This window comes from Bubalus bubalis, chromosome 14 (genome assembly GCF_019923935.1).
Source record: "Bubalus bubalis isolate 160015118507 breed Murrah chromosome 14, NDDB_SH_1, whole genome shotgun sequence".
Taxonomy (NCBI): Eukaryota; Metazoa; Chordata; class Mammalia; order Artiodactyla; family Bovidae; genus Bubalus; species Bubalus bubalis.
In genome coordinates, this window is record NC_059170.1 from 27009390 (window position 1) to 27024485 (window position 15096).

The 15096-nt window shown below is 45.4% G+C and overlaps 2 protein-coding genes across 4 annotated transcripts; one reads left to right on the forward strand and one right to left on the reverse strand.

Moving 5' to 3' along the window:
- Window positions 1-568: 568 nt before the first annotated feature.
- On the reverse strand, window positions 569-4035 carry PPP1R3D (protein phosphatase 1 regulatory subunit 3D). The gene has a single exon (XM_025263791.2). The coding sequence runs from the start codon at window positions 3612-3614 to the stop codon at window positions 2715-2717; it is 900 nt and encodes a 299-aa protein (XP_025119576.1). The 5' UTR covers window positions 3615-4035; the 3' UTR covers window positions 569-2714.
- Window positions 4036-4041: 6 nt separating this feature from the next.
- Window positions 4042-12389, forward strand: FAM217B (family with sequence similarity 217 member B). Of its 3 annotated transcripts, none has more exons than XM_006059080.3 (4): window positions 4042-4153; window positions 5734-5845; window positions 5955-6040; window positions 8084-12389. In XM_006059080.3, exon 4 carries the CDS (start codon window positions 8088-8090, stop codon window positions 9237-9239), a length of 1152 nt encoding a protein of 383 aa, XP_006059142.1. In that variant the 5' UTR covers window positions 4042-4153; window positions 5734-5845; window positions 5955-6040; window positions 8084-8087; the 3' UTR covers window positions 9240-12389. The 3 variants fall into 3 exon arrangements, with proteins under 3 accessions (XP_006059142.1, XP_006059143.1, XP_025119575.1); XM_006059081.3 differs by having other exon boundaries at window positions 4055-4158; XM_025263790.2 differs by lacking the exon at window positions 4042-4153 and adding an exon at window positions 4302-4957.
- The last annotated feature ends 2707 nt before the right edge of the window (window positions 12390-15096 follow it).

The window sequence follows — 15096 nt, forward strand, 5'->3', positions numbered from 1 at the left end:
ATATCCGGGAGTTGGTGATGGACAGGGAGGCCTGCCTTGCTGGGATTCATGGGGTTGGAGAGTCGGACACGACTCAGTGACTGAACTGAACTGATCTACCAGGTAGTGCAGTTTTCAGGATTAAATGGCATCAAATACAGCACCATTGTAGGCCAGCAAATAAGAGAAGACATAAGTTGGTTTCCTTTCCCTGTGTTCAAAGCTCTGTAATTGAGTGACAGTCACCATGGCTGGGGGTGGTGAAGATACACAGTAGTTATTCCTCCATGGGCTTCAACAAGCAGTAAGATGAAGTACAATAACTATTCCATCCCCTGTGTTTTCCTAGAGCTTTCTTCGTATGTAATACTGACCTGGCATAAAAGGATGCATCTCAGTTTCTCAAAGACATACACGACTGTGCTGCTGAAGCCCAGGTGCCATCATAAAATGCATTTATTTATATTGGCAAGATACTAAATGTGACAGCATTCTAGGAAGGATAAGACATGCGAAATGTCTTAATCAACACATTTCTAAAGCCTTGTTTCACACTAATCAGGCCACAAGAAAAACACACTTCAACAACTTGTGCACATATACTTTAATAGTGAGGCTTAGGTGAAGTCATCTTAAATGGCAGGAATTAAAATATGTTTGGAGAGACCCAACAACTGCACAGGTTACAACAAAACTTGAATATCCAGGCTATGTCACTGTGTTTTCAGGCCTGAAAATCTCCTTAAGCTGTCCCAAAGCTTCTTTATTAACTAGGCAGGTATATTTAAGCTTTAAAGTTTTTAATTCAAAGGCACATGGAGGTTCTCTTAATATTGAAGATATAACATTTACTACATACTCTGTGACCACACCTTTTTGGGCAAATGACCTTTACCCAGATTATAAGATTCTCCACGTGCCTTTACATAGCAATATATTTGCCAGCTCTTGCTCATATTTGAACACCCTGGACAACTGCTTTGCATACTGGGCTAGGATCCAGGGCATAGTGGCCGAGGCCCTCATGGGCTTGGAAATGCGACCAGGCTTCTTTGCCTCTTGCATGTCAATGGGGGTACATAGTGCTAACCGCCAGTGATTGTTCAATTCAGTCACAATGTTTTAAATCAGAGTTCCATATTCTTAGACCAGTACCAAAGAAAGCCATCCTTGTTGCTGGATTTTTTTAAAACACTGAAGTTGCCATTATAAAAAAAAATTGGTTAAAAGGCAAAATGCATCCTTTGCATACTTATTTGACAAACGGTAACAAGCATTCAAATATTTAGAGTTAATTCACTGGTGACAGCTATCACAAGATTTATCACACTGGCTTCAGCTCTTGGAAACCAGCTTCCCAAGTTGGAGACCACGTCCACCTTAGCTGGGTTTTCACACCTCTGTGTTAGCACCTGCTGTCAGACCACCACCAGCACCAAGAGAAATAGCCCCTTGCTGAGAGTTTTAAGTTGTTGTGGCACTCTGCAGGAGACAATGGCCTTGAATTCTTGGTTGGAAAGTTAAAAAAAAAAAGCATTTAACATTTTAAAATTGGAAAACAAGTCCAGACAAGGTTACAAAGTTATCTATCTGAAGGCACAAAGATGAAAGTTGGCAGGTTAGTTGATAAAACCAGGCATATACAAATACAGCTTAAAACAATTAAAATGTATAAATATTCGTGTATTGTTTTTCCTCCAGTCTTGTTGTTGCTGAAAATACCTGCTAGTTCCACTTGATAATGTGACTTCTGAATGATAACTGCTGGAACCCTGGACATTTAAAAAGACATCAAGAGAGTCACCATAACTGTCAAAAAGGTAACTGCAAAGGGCATTGTTGCCCAAATTCCACAGAGTTGCCTGAAAACTGAAATAACTTAAGGCAGAATTTCTTTAAATACTTAGGTAGCTCAAACCTAAACAGTGGCCTGATAAAGTGCAGATACACAATTATCAAACATGTACAATAAAATACATAAAGTGCAAAGAAACACTGCAGAAGGGGCTGTTTTGCAAACTAAAAGTTCTAAGTGTTTTCCTTCTTGGCAGTTGCTGATGGAGGAGACACACAGCCTAATGGGGCAGCCTGAACTCCCAGGAATGACTGTATGATGACCGAAGAGGCATCAATTTCTTGGCCTATTAATAGTTTCCCGGCTGTTAGAAGCCTACAGACATTGGCATGCAAATATGACTTCAGGTTTTCCTTGTCGCAGGGCAGGAATGCTTCAAGGGACCATGATGGGGGTCACAGCATATACATTCGGTTTACAGTGGGCACAAACACAAGAATGACTTTTTTTTTTAGCTTATTGAATTCAGAATGTTCCCAAGAAGGCACCGGCTAAGGGTAAAAGGTTTCAACATCGCAGTGATGATAAATAAGAGCTATATTCACAGAGACGCGATCAGGACACATGCAAAAGCCACAGGCTTTCCCAGCGCAGGGTGCAGGCCTTTCCAAAACCACCTGCCTGGGCCTTCTTCATAGGGCCAACTCCCTGGTGCATCTACTCACCCAGCACCCCACCCAGCACATGACACAGCCCAGCCTTCTGGCATTGGAGGCCACGGTTTAGACCAAGTGAGCCAGACGTTTCAAGTAAAAGACAGCATAGGCGGGCCACAGCGAGCACACCTTGCAGCTGCGGGAAGCGAGGTCCGACGGCCCCGGCTTGGGGGTCGGGTGTGAGGCAGGGCCACCTCCCAGACGCGCGAGCCCCACCAGGAAGGTCAGATAAAGTGGATCCAGCTCTCCTCGCACTCCCCGCGCGGCATGTGCAGTGCGTGGTTGCGGCACGTGAGACTGTAGTCGCGGCCGTCGTTGTTGTCCCAGTGCTCGGCTCCGGCAACACGGTAGCGCAGCGCGAAGTGCACGCGGGAGCCGAGCTCCAGCAGGAAGGGCGGCACCGGGAAGCCGAAGGCGAAGACGTCCTCGGAGCCCCCGGAGCCTGCCGGCCCGCGCCACCGCGCCGCCACTTCGTGCGCGCTGCGCCAGTCCGAGAAGGTGTAGCGCACCGCCACCTGCTTCTCGAAGGCCACGTTGCGCACGCGCACCGTGCCGCTGATGCCCAGGTCCGAGCAAGTGACGCGCTCCAGGCACACGAGCTGGCGCCCCAGGCGCTCGCCGAAGTCCGGGGCCTCGACGGGCGGCGGGAAGTCGGGCACAAGGCATTGCAGAGTGAACTCCAGGTCCTGGCTGCTGCAGCACAGGTCCGAGTTGATGGCGAGTCGCGACAGCACGTGCAGCGGCACGGACGGGTCGTCGCCCGCATTAAACACCTTGACCTGCGCCAGCTCCAGGCCCAGCGCGTCAGCGAAGCGCACGCGGTGCTGCCGGCTGCAGCCGGGTCGGCACGCAGCGCCCGGAGCGCCCGCGCCCTTCTGGCGGCGCTCCGGTGAGCTGGGCAGCGAGCGCGCCCGCCGCAGGATGATGGGCCGTAGGTGGGGGTCGCAGCCGGACGGCGCGGGCGGCGGCGGCGGCGCGCTGCCCGGACTCCCCGGGGGCCGGCAGGGCCGCGGCTCCAGGGCCGCGCCGCCGTCCAGGTCAGAGAGGCAGCTGAGGCTCCGCGGAGCGGGCTTCCGGAACCCAACGGTGGCGGGGAGGACCGCCGAGCCCGGGCCTCCGGACATGGCCCGGCCGACTGTCGAGAGATGAGGAGGCGGAACCTAAGGGCGGCCTCCCTCCCGACCCTGCGTCCGCTCCTTTGGTGTCCCGGGACGTGCTCAGCGACCCTGGGGAGGGTCCGCTGGAACCGCCGCCTGCAGAGGACGCAGCGGGCCGCCTGCGCGCTCCCCACGTCCGCCACCTGGTCCCTCGAGTCCTCCCCCTGGTTTTCTGCTTTGGGCAGGAAAAAAAAAAAAAGCTGGTTTCCAGGACAAACGCTTGCTCGCGCGGACGCTCCTCGAGGCCGCAGCGGAGCGCAGGGTGCGGCGGCGGCGGCCTTGGGTTTCCTCCGGGTGCGGGGAAGGCGGTGTCCGCCCAGCGGCCCCGCCCAGTGGCCCCTTCCCGGCCGCGCGTTACTCACCCGGCCGCGACTTGTCGGAGCAACTTCCCGGCGAGCCTCCGCCCCGCCCCTCGTGACGCGGCCGGCGCGGACTCCCGCCGCCCATCGCAGCCGTCTGCTTCCCGCCCGGCCCCGCGTCACGTGTCCTCCGCGGCCGCGAAACAGGTCTGGTCAGTGTCTGTCTGCGTCCGGCCGGCCGGCGCGCGGATCGGTCCCAGATGGGCGTCTGCTCGCGCGGAGGACCCGGAGCGTGCACGCTGCGGTCACCGGATTTCTGGGCTAATGCGGGCGGGGGAGGGGCGCGCCACTCGGCCTGCCCAGGAGCCGGTCCCCGGCTCATTTTAAGCCTCGAGGGTAGCCAGCTCTCTGGACGTTTGCGTTGCAACACGGACCCTAGGCCAGACCGTGGGAGCCTGGCTGCGTAGACGCGAAGCGTCGTGTCCCCGCATCACCCACAATGCTTTGCCGCGGGGACCGCTGGCCCTGTCCCTGGGGGGTGGGGATGGGGCGGCGCTGCTGCTATTGCTGTCTCCAGAGAGGCTCCAAACCGGAGGAGAGGAAGATATGAGAACAAGTGTTAAGACCCTGTGACAAATGATAAGGCTGCCCTTAAGCAGCCTCTGGCGCTTGGGACCCGTTTTTGTAGGCAGAATCTAGACTTTTAGCTTTGTTCCCGAACCTTCAGGGAAACCAGAGCTTGCTTTCTGCATCCTTAGGGACCCTGCAGGCTGTCACCTCTTCTCTCTCAGTAACTTTGTCCAGAAAACAGCACAGCCCAGGGTATAAAGCTTGCCAGGTGAAATGAAGTGGAAAAGATGGGAGTGCACTTTCTAGAGAGTTCTAGAGTGTTCTTGTACAATCCAGAGGGACAATGCAACAGGAAAACCAGACTAAAGAAGGGGGTTGGTGAAGAACGTTTTCTACATCTGAAACAAATCGAGCGGTTGATTATGGTCTCATTCATTCATTGTAAGGGTCTGCATGTGATTTTCCTTCTCATCATACTTACACGGACCAAAATGGCATACATGCTTATTTTGAAAAATAACAGAGCAGAGTTTTAGGAAGGAAATAAAAATGTATAATCCCAACTCTTCCAGTTTTTCAGAGGCAGGGGATTTTATGGAAGAAAGAAGATTCACATTCGAATGGGGCACTTTTAGTAGGCCACTCAAGAGGGGAGAAGCAGCCTTGGGTGGTACCAGTCAACAAAATGTCACAGAGAGAGAACACTGCGTGATATGTATTATACTGATAAATTTTTCATGGACTGATGTGATAGTGAAGGCAGGAGGCCTGAAAGGGGGCCTTTCCAATAGAGTTCAAACTCCATGAGAGTAGGATAGGTATCTAACCCTGCCGTTTTCTAGGCACTCTATTTGTGGAAGGAAGGAATGAATGAGAATGGACACAGGAACTTTGGAGTAACAGCCAAACTTAATTAGTCCCACAGATGTCCTCAACAAATTATTTCCAAGGAGATTGTGTGTGTGTGTGTGCATGCAGGTGTATGTGTGTGTGTGTACGGGGAGAGAGATGAAATCCATTTATAGTAGTGTGATCTTGTATCTAATACCCACTGTGAAAAACAAAAATAGATTAAACCATAAATAGAAGGCAATATTCCCCCATTGAAACTTTTTATACAATTTGAATATTTAAGAACAAAAAAATGAAAAGCAACATGATAAGGGTGATAGGGTGTTTGCAGTTGGTACTTACCAACACTGTTCTGTTGCTTCTAGTTCCGGTGGTAAGGCACCCTGCCCGAATATTAGAGGAGGAAAGAAGTCACTTCCCCTGCTGTCGGCATCTTCCAACAGATTGAGCAAGAATATTTCGAGCACTACAGAAAAGGTAATGTAAACTTAAGTAAAATCTCATTTAGATTTGTTCTGGTTTTTCACGTTTCTTGTGTGTGTGTGTGTGTTTAGGGTATTTATTAACTGTATGTCTTTCTTTTTAGACAGTCTATCCAACCCTAAATGATGATCAGCCATGTGACTGTTTCAAGAAAGGGAATAGGGTAAATGAATCTTATCAGAAAACCAGGTAAATAGTTTTTCATGTAATTACTTTATCTTGCGAAGGGAGCAGTAGCTCAGTTCTCCAGATTGATATGTGTGGTTGGGAGAAAAATATGTCTGTAGACCTAAGTATATACACTATATTTCTTGTCTGACAGAAATGGTTTTAAACATTACTAGTTTGGCGCCCCACTCCAGTACTCTTGCCTGGAAAGTCCTGTGGATGGGGGAGCCTGGTGGGCTGCAGTCCATGGGGTCGCTAAGAGTTGGACACAACTGAGCGACTTCGCTTTTACTTTTCACTTTCATGCATTGGAGAAGGAAATGGCAACCCACTCCAGTGTTCTTGCTTGGAGAATCCCAGAGACAGAGGCTCCTGGTGGGCTGCCGTCTCTGGGGTCACACAGAGTCGGACACGACTGGAGCGACCCAGCACCATCAGCAGCAGCAGCAGCATAGAACTGGTGGAGAAGGAAATGGCAACCCACTCCAGTGTTCTTGCCTGGAGAATCTCAGGGACGGGGGAGCCTGGTGGGCTGCTGTCTATGGGGTCGCACAGAGTCGGACACGACTGAAGCGACTTAGCAGCAGCAGCAGCAGCAGCATTTGGTAAAAATTCTAGGAGGTCATAATTCTTGCACTGTTAGAAGAATCCACAATTTTGGGTAATCATCTTTCTATGTTTGTTTCCTTTTCTATAAAAAGGATACTAGTAATAACTTTTATGGATGCACATAGACAGCTAGAGGTAAAGAAAAGTTTTAACAATGTTGGTTATGAGTTCTAAATCATGGCAATAACTTTATCCATTTCTTCATTTTTTTCAACATTTATTGAACACATGTTATGCTGCTGGCAATGATTTAACCTCCTCCATGTTTATTAAGAGGTGGCACATTTTCAAGTAATCGCTTATTATGGTGGAGACCTCCAGCAAATGAACCTCTGACATTTCCACAAAGCATGTTTACCATCTTTTTTTTTTTTTTTTAAACCACACCAGACTGATGTTGCTGAGTATTATTCATCTTGGTAAAGTGCACTGTTCTTGGTAAATAAGTTGAAAAGAAAATATTTTCACCTCTGATATGAGATGCTACCTCAGAAATAAATTAGAGGAAGAATCAGTTGCCCTGCTAGTAATGTGTACAGTACTCATGAGATCTGCCTCCCCACCATTCAAAGGGCAGTATTAACAAGGCCCTACTGCAGAGCATGGGGAGCTGTGTTCAAAAATATCTCAGGATAAACCATAGTGGAAAAGAATATTTAAAAATAAAGAATGTATATGTGTGTATAACTGAATCACCTGGTTGTGCACCAAAAACTAACACAGCAGTGAAAATCAACTATACTTCAATTTTTAAAAATGATAAAATTTTAAAGAAAAAAAGTAGCATTTAAGCCTTTTAAAAAATTTATATTGTGTTATAAGGCATTGTGTGATTTTATTCCTATCCGTCTAAACACTGTTTTCCCTAGTGTGTTTTCTATTTGGAGATATTCTGACACTTTCATAAGATTTTGGCTTAAGGTGTAGGTTGTATATGCTGCAGTTTTCCTTAGGATATTTGCTGGCTCAGAGTTACCACCAACCAGCAATTAAGTTCTGTAAAAGGTGTATTTTACATCCTGTCTACATTTAATTTAAACTAGGCATATAAAAGAAAGGTGTGGATTTTACTTGTTTGTGTTATTAAACATTGCTCATCATTAACAACAGACTGAGTGTTCTGCAAGAGATATTTTTCAAAGTACACACAATGGGTTTAAGATGATAATATAAGTACTTTATGAAATGTTAGTGTTTTTCTTAAAAGCTAATATTTGATGCAAAATGAATCCATGCATTTACTTCTGGCACCTGCTTTATATTAATATTATTTCCTAAATAGAGTATCAGGTGGAAAACTGTCCTGTAATTTGCGAGTTTAGAGGCCTCACATATTCTAACCTGTTGTCATACCTGAAGTGTACAACTAGAGGCTTCTTTTGATTACTTTCTTAAAATCATCAGAAGGCCAGTTTGTGTCACATGGACTAAGAATTGCAATTGTATTTCTCGCAGCAATATGAATGCAGGCCCATCTCGGACTAAAGTACAACATCCCAAGAATTCCAGAAAAAGACAGAGTAAACCCCAAGTCCCCCACATTTCCTCCCAGCTGAAAAGCAGTCTCAGAGGAGGTGTCCCCCAACCAACTGAGGATAAGCTGAAGGAAAGCATTTCCCCAGAAGGAAACCCCGAAAGGAGCCGCCTCGGCCCCAGGTATCACGGGCTCTCAGGGAATAAGCTGTTTCTGGACTTTGAGTCCATGAAAATCATCAAAGAAGATGCGGAGGAGGAGGACAGTGCCAGTGACCTCTCTGATTCAGAAAGGATCGCCATCCCCCCATCCCCCCTCACGCCTCCTGATCTTCACCTTCGAGCGGAAGAGATTGACCCGGTTCACTTCGATCTGCACCTAGGGCAGGGCCCCACCTGGCCTGAATACTGTTACCCCGACTTCCTCCCACCCCCATGCAACTCCTGGGACCTGCGGGACATGGCCATGCTCCTGCACTCCGAGCGCAGGACAGAGGCTGTGCCCAAAACCGGGGGGCTCCTGGGCAAGTACATCGACAGGCTCGTCCAGCTCGAGTGGCTGCAAATCCAGACCATCCAGTGCGAGAAAGGCAAGGTGGCCAAAGGGAGGCCTCCCACTGCCCCTGGGACCTCGGGGGCCCTGAAGAGCCCTGGGAGAAGCAAGCTGATGCCCAGCGCTCTGTCCAGGCCTCACCAGGAAGGGCCTCTGAAGTCAGGCCCTTCACGAAAGAAAGACACGCTCTGCAAGGAAGTCCATCCATTCTGTTACACTGGTGAGGCTTCCCCCAGACCTCTTGATGTGCTGAGCAGTAGCCGATTATATTCTCAGAAGCAAACCCTGGAGGTGCAGACAGAGAAGAAGAAAAAGAAATCCAACAAGAGCCCCAGGCTGCAGCCCTGGGACTTATCCTGTGGGGACGGTGGCCCCAAGATCGAGAGCAATGGGAACCTCCGTGCATCCCGGCCGCCAGCCATGATCCTGGATCCCGCAGATGGCTGCAGGGCTGCCCGGGCACCAGCACACATAGGTCTTAAGAAGAAGGGAAACGTGAGTAACTGTGCTCATGCCACAATATCCAGCGAGAAAAAGCTCAAAACGAATGGAGGAAAGCAAAATACGTACAAATTCAAGAAATAACTGAGATGATGAGTTGGAAGAACCTGCAGATGACTCAGTATTAAAGCTCTTCCAAAAGTTCCCCTCCAGTGAATTGTAAGAGACTTCAGGTTTACTGAAGGGGTGGACAGTTCACCCACCCTCACCTCCACCCCGGCCACACAGGGTTGTTTTCAAAAAAAGAAGTCTTTAGGTAATCATACTTTGTGTTGACAATCTTAGGCAAACTTGAGGTAAACATCAGCCAAAGTCTGTGCCACAGAAAGAAATAAAACCACTGCTCTCTAGAGGGACTTGAGTGAACTCCACTTCTGAAATCTCAGCCACAGCATATGTGAGTTAGTGGGTATGGCTTCAAACAGTAGAGAATCCTGAGTATCTGAGACAGGGCTCTCTGCGCCCTGGCCCTAAAGGATTCAAACAAAAGTTCTGGCTGTTTCACCCAGGGGAAGCTTGGGCCCTTCCTCAACAGCATCTATTTTGAGCAAAGTCATTTATCACTAAGTTTCCTGCTCTTGGGAGACAGTAGAATCTAGGGCTTTCATGCGCTTTCCCTAACATGGGTTTTGTTTTGTTTTTAAGAAGGCCTTTTAGAAGTGGTGTGAAGTCAATTTTTTGTATTCTGTCAGCATGCAGACTTCATCCCAGTGGAGGTTGGTGGGTCTAAGCGTGGTTGTTAGCAAGTGGTGGGAGGAAGAATGAAATGTTGACACCTGGAATTCCTGGCAGGTGGCGTCTCTGAAGAGGTAAACCTTTTTACCTCTTTTTAAAGGGTAAACCACTATTTAGAGTTTGCAAACGCAGGGCCTATAATCAGACATACACACGGAACCACTTTGAGTGGAACCCTTATTACATTCCTGATTTGGGACCTGGCCCCTCTCTGTTGTAAAATGATAATCTGTCCTCATTTGCAAGAGCGGGACTTTATAATTTTGCTTTATAATCTCATGGGGGGAGCATGACTAAAGTTACTGAATGAATGTCTTCACATCCTTACATGGCCCTGTGGCTTCCTGAGCTTCCTAAATGCTTCTTATTTAATTGCTGTTAAGTCACAAAGATAGAAGGCAGGAGGAGAAGGGGATGACAGAGAATGAGATGGTTGGATGGCATCACTGACTCGATGGACATGAGTTTGAGCAAGCTCCGGGAGTTGGTGATGGACAGGGAAGCCTGGTGTGCTGCAGTCCATGGGGTCGCAAAGAGTTGGACACAACTGAGCAACTGAACTGAACTGAAGTCACATCTACTTGTCCCTATGGTTGTATGAGGAGATTGCTCTTGATATTATTGTAGAAATCTTTAAAACCTTTGGTTGACAATTCTTGATGTACAGTATGTTTTAATGACTATAGCTGATTTTATTCCTTCAAACAATTCTTCTAGTTTTCTTTATATATATGTTTGTTTTTAATCTTTGGGGCAAATGAAAAACTTGGCACATTTCATTTGAAAATATTTACCAACTGGCAGACTTTTCACCCAGCAATTCAGTGTCATCCAAGTCATTGTTTAAGTTACCATAAAGACAGGATGCATTTATACATAATTAAAATAATAGGCCAAAATTGAATATTAAGATGCCATATGAAAATCTGATCTTAATTGTATTAAACAACAAAAATGTTGATGGTAGTCCTTTTCTTTTAAGACTTTATTTCCCGATTCCCTCTTATATTCTTTCTTCCTCACACTGCCCTACTGGAGAAAGCACTGGTTACAGTAAGATTAAGATCTTTTTTTAAGATTAAGGCCTTTTTATAAATGAACAAAAGATGTATATCTGGCCAGCATCAGTTCTGTGGTTCACAATTATACTGTAACATTTGTACTCAGTGTAAGTATGGTATTTTGAAAACATAGTGTTATTGATAACTTTTCCTTCCTGTGGTTCCTGAGCATTCCCCTACATGTCCTTCAAGGGCCCTGCTTCTATGAGCACTGATAGGCGAGTCCTGTCTACACCCCACTCATGATTTCTTTTTCTGCTAGATGTTCATTCAACTCTGTATGAAGTTTCAGGGCCAATAAATCTCTGTAAGCATGTTACACACACGTATATGATCCTGATATTAATCCTAATAGAAACCCAGGGTTTCTGCTGAGCTGCTGCCTCTCGCAGTAGCACACCTGTGCAGCAGATCTGGACGGTGACATGATTCACCTTTCCTGGCCTCATGTATGTCTGAGCTGATTAAGAAATGTTGAGTTCACATCTCGGATGTTACATTTGTTCCTTGCTCTTTGACTTGGTTGCTTAATTCGGAAGCATAGTTATAATGTCACGTTAGGACAGTTTGAAAAGCCTGAAAAAGTGGCTTTGCTTGTTTACTTTTTTGCCTCTGGTTGGTAATTGTGATTGGCTCAGAGCTCCTAAGGAATGTAGGTTCATTACAGAGCAGAAGCACACTTCTATGATTTCTGGTGTGCACATTTTAATGCACTAAATGCTGCAGATAAAAATCTTGCCACTTGAGCAGACCACATTACAGAGTTGAGTCATGAACTCATTCAGTCCATGAGATCGAAGCCATGGAATCTTGTGACATGAGTCACTGTATTCCTAAGTAGTGCCTGTCATTTCTGTGCAGTTGTTTACATACATGTTGCATTTAAATCAATTAAAGAAACCAATACAATGGTAGCAAAAAAAGAAACAACTCCAAAGTTTAGAAAAAGTGCTAAGAATTGTTGCAGGCTTGGAATCAGGGGGAAAAGTTGTAAAAACTGCAAAAGTGAACTACAAAAATATATCAATATTAGCTACAATTGTTTAGGTTGGGACTATTTCTCCTTAACAACTACAAACTGAAAGTTTGTAACTTAACTGGGATAGCATGGGATTGGCAACCTATGACAAAAAAGATGGGGGGAGAGGGTATCACTCCTGTGTAGTGGTTCTTGGGCCTATTTGGTTAGTTTCCAGAGAGAAGAATTTCTACCATTCATGTTTAAATATCACCTATTTCCTCTTTCCTTTGTGCTCATTTACAAGAGTAGTAAAACAAAAATTAAATTTCTTGGTACTGTATTTCAAGGTAATAAGCAGTATTTATTATTTATTCATGAACATGTACAGAGCACCATTCAAAATGCAGCATGTTTGTTATTTGCTATGTAATTATTATATGCTTGGTTTTGTATATAATAAAACAATACACAAAGGTTTTTGTGAATCCGGGCTTTTTCCTTCCTTGAGATCAATTGAACATCGGGAAAACACTATGTGGATTTTTCTGGTATGGTTTTGGTTTACTTTTTATGCAGTTCTATTTCAGAGTTTGTCTTCGTTCTCCGTGATTAGTTCAGAAATCTGCTGAGGGGGAAATTCTGTCCCAATTACTTTCTTAATTCTGAGCAGCAGACATGACAACAGGACTAGACGCATCTGAGGAAGATTCCTGGCTGCACCTTTCCTGAGTCCCTCTTATTATCCCCAAGGGTGGTTAGGGACACAGATGGAAATTCAATAAAATTAATACGTTAGAAGTAAATTGCATTTTAATGTACATGTCCAGAAACGAGCCGTGTGTCTTTTGAGGGGGTCCCCAGGTTAGGAAATAGCAATTGTGAGCAGCTACTGCTGTAAACATTCTGAAAACCTTTTTGGTCCTCTTTCTAAATTCACTCTGACAATGAGGTGCCCTCTTTTGGGTCTGCCAGACAGTAGCAGTTTAAAAAGAATAATTTGGGGGGTGTTAAAAAACAAGTTCACTGAGTAAATTTAAATCCTGTTGGCTTTATCCTGTGATTAATGGATTGACAGCATCCAGCCTAGCAGGCAGAAAGGAGCTGTGAGGGAGGGGCTGCACAAAATGGAACCTTTACAAGCAGAAGGGACCGGACAAGAAAGTTATACCAGCAAAGAGAAGATTGGTTGTGGCAAGGTCACCTTCCTTCAGGGGCCAGGATGGCAAGGGGCAACCAGGCAGATGACTTGCCTGACTAGGCTATTCCTGATGGACTGGCTTACGGTTCTTTTTCAGGAGAGCCGAAACGGTCAGTCTCAGTTGGGTGAAGTGGGGCTTAGCATAAGCGACTCATTTGGGGTCTGCTGTCTCGTTTTTAACAGGGGGTTTACAAATAACTGTTTGATAGTTTGAACCATGCTGGAGGTTTCACATCATTAGTTTGTGCATAAAATGGCAGATTATTTTTGGATGTGGTGATTTTCTTATCCACAAGGTGGCGACTAATCCTTTTCAGGCAGCATTGACTTGATTCTGTGATGCTTTCTGATCAAATGAAAGATTTTTATTGTGATCCAGAAGACACGGGGAGGGAGGAGGAGTGTTCAATTTCAGAAACAAAAAAATTTTAAGCTTTTTCTCTTTGAAATATTTGAGAACTCATTTGAGCAAAAAATCAATTTGTATTGGGCAGCACCAAAGGCTTAGAGGTTAGGAGCACTTCCCAGATAGGACCTGAAGGCAAGGAGAAGATGCAAAACAAGGAAACCATTTGATTGGCTGTGGCTTAAGTGGTTGTACCATTTGGGAAACCCTGACTGCCTGTTTGTGATTGGGTTGTTTTTCTTACTCTTGAGGCATTTACAGGAAATTCTCCACGTAGGGTTTGGTTTCATTTGGTAGGCAAGGAAAGGGTAAAAACCACCTCAGTCCAAAAGCCTCCTTGCATCATTACTTTGACATCATAAAACACTGTTTATAGAACAATGCTCAATGAAGGAACATAAATCATTTGTTTTATAAAAATCTTCATAGAGACTCAAAGGATCCAATTCATACATCTCTGTCCTCAGTAATTTGATGTTTAAGAGATTAACTGAGATAATTCTGGAAAACATATTTGGAATTTTAAAAATGGGATAGTCATATATATCATTGTCCTGGCTTGTAGGATATTTTAGAGAAAACTAATGATGCATAGTTAACTTTTGATTCCATTCAGCTAGCACTATTCTATGCCTGTTCCGCATATTCTGAGCCCCACTTCAGACCCACTGAATCCGAAGGAGTTCATAACACACCACATATGCCAAAATCACTCTGGCATAGGGACGATTTTGAGTTAAAGGCATTTGAAAGACAGCAAATATGAGAAAAACACTCATCTTCCTTTTTTTCTTTAAAGGCAGGAGATGAAATTCCTGTAAGACGTGTTTCCTATATCAGGAGGAAAGCAACATATTTATCATCAGGGATGAGAAGTTGAGGCTGAGAGAATTCTTCACAAACTTTATTTGTTCAAACGATACTCATCATCTCATCTCCCCCCAGTTTCATCACTTTTCCACTTTGTTCAACCTAATATGAGGGCAAGGAAGTGTTGCCATTTCTCTGGGTCTTCATTCTTTATGAAGTCTTGGGTGTCATGTATTAATATTAAATAAATTGGTGTGCTTTTCTTCTGCTGACCTGTCTCTTGTCAATGTAGCTGTCAGGCCCAGTCAAAAAAAGCTGTAAGAGGGTGAAGGAGGGCAGAATCTGCCATTCCAAAATATGCCTCATTGGTGTGAGGATTGTTTTCTAGGCTGGTTATTTTTAAGAAACAGCAGGTACTGGAGAGGCTCTGAAAACGGAGAAGTTACCTTTTAGTAAAAGACATTTAGATTTGTAAGGGAAATCTCCATTTGTAAGGGTGTCCTCCTGTCTGTACCTGGAAGAGGAGGATGAACTAAATCTAGAAACTTCAGAAATCCCTATTCATCTTATCAACTCTGATCATATTAAGGCAGGAGTTAAATCTGCCAACAACTATACTTTCATTGTCTTGTGCTTTTCCTGACAACCTCCTGTGACTCGCTCCCCCAAACCCAAACGTCCTTTTTCCTCTTTGGCTGGAGATGTTATTTCTGGCAGTTCAGTCTTTTTTGGGAGTTCCTCACTTTTCCTGAGTCTCTCCCACGTGTACA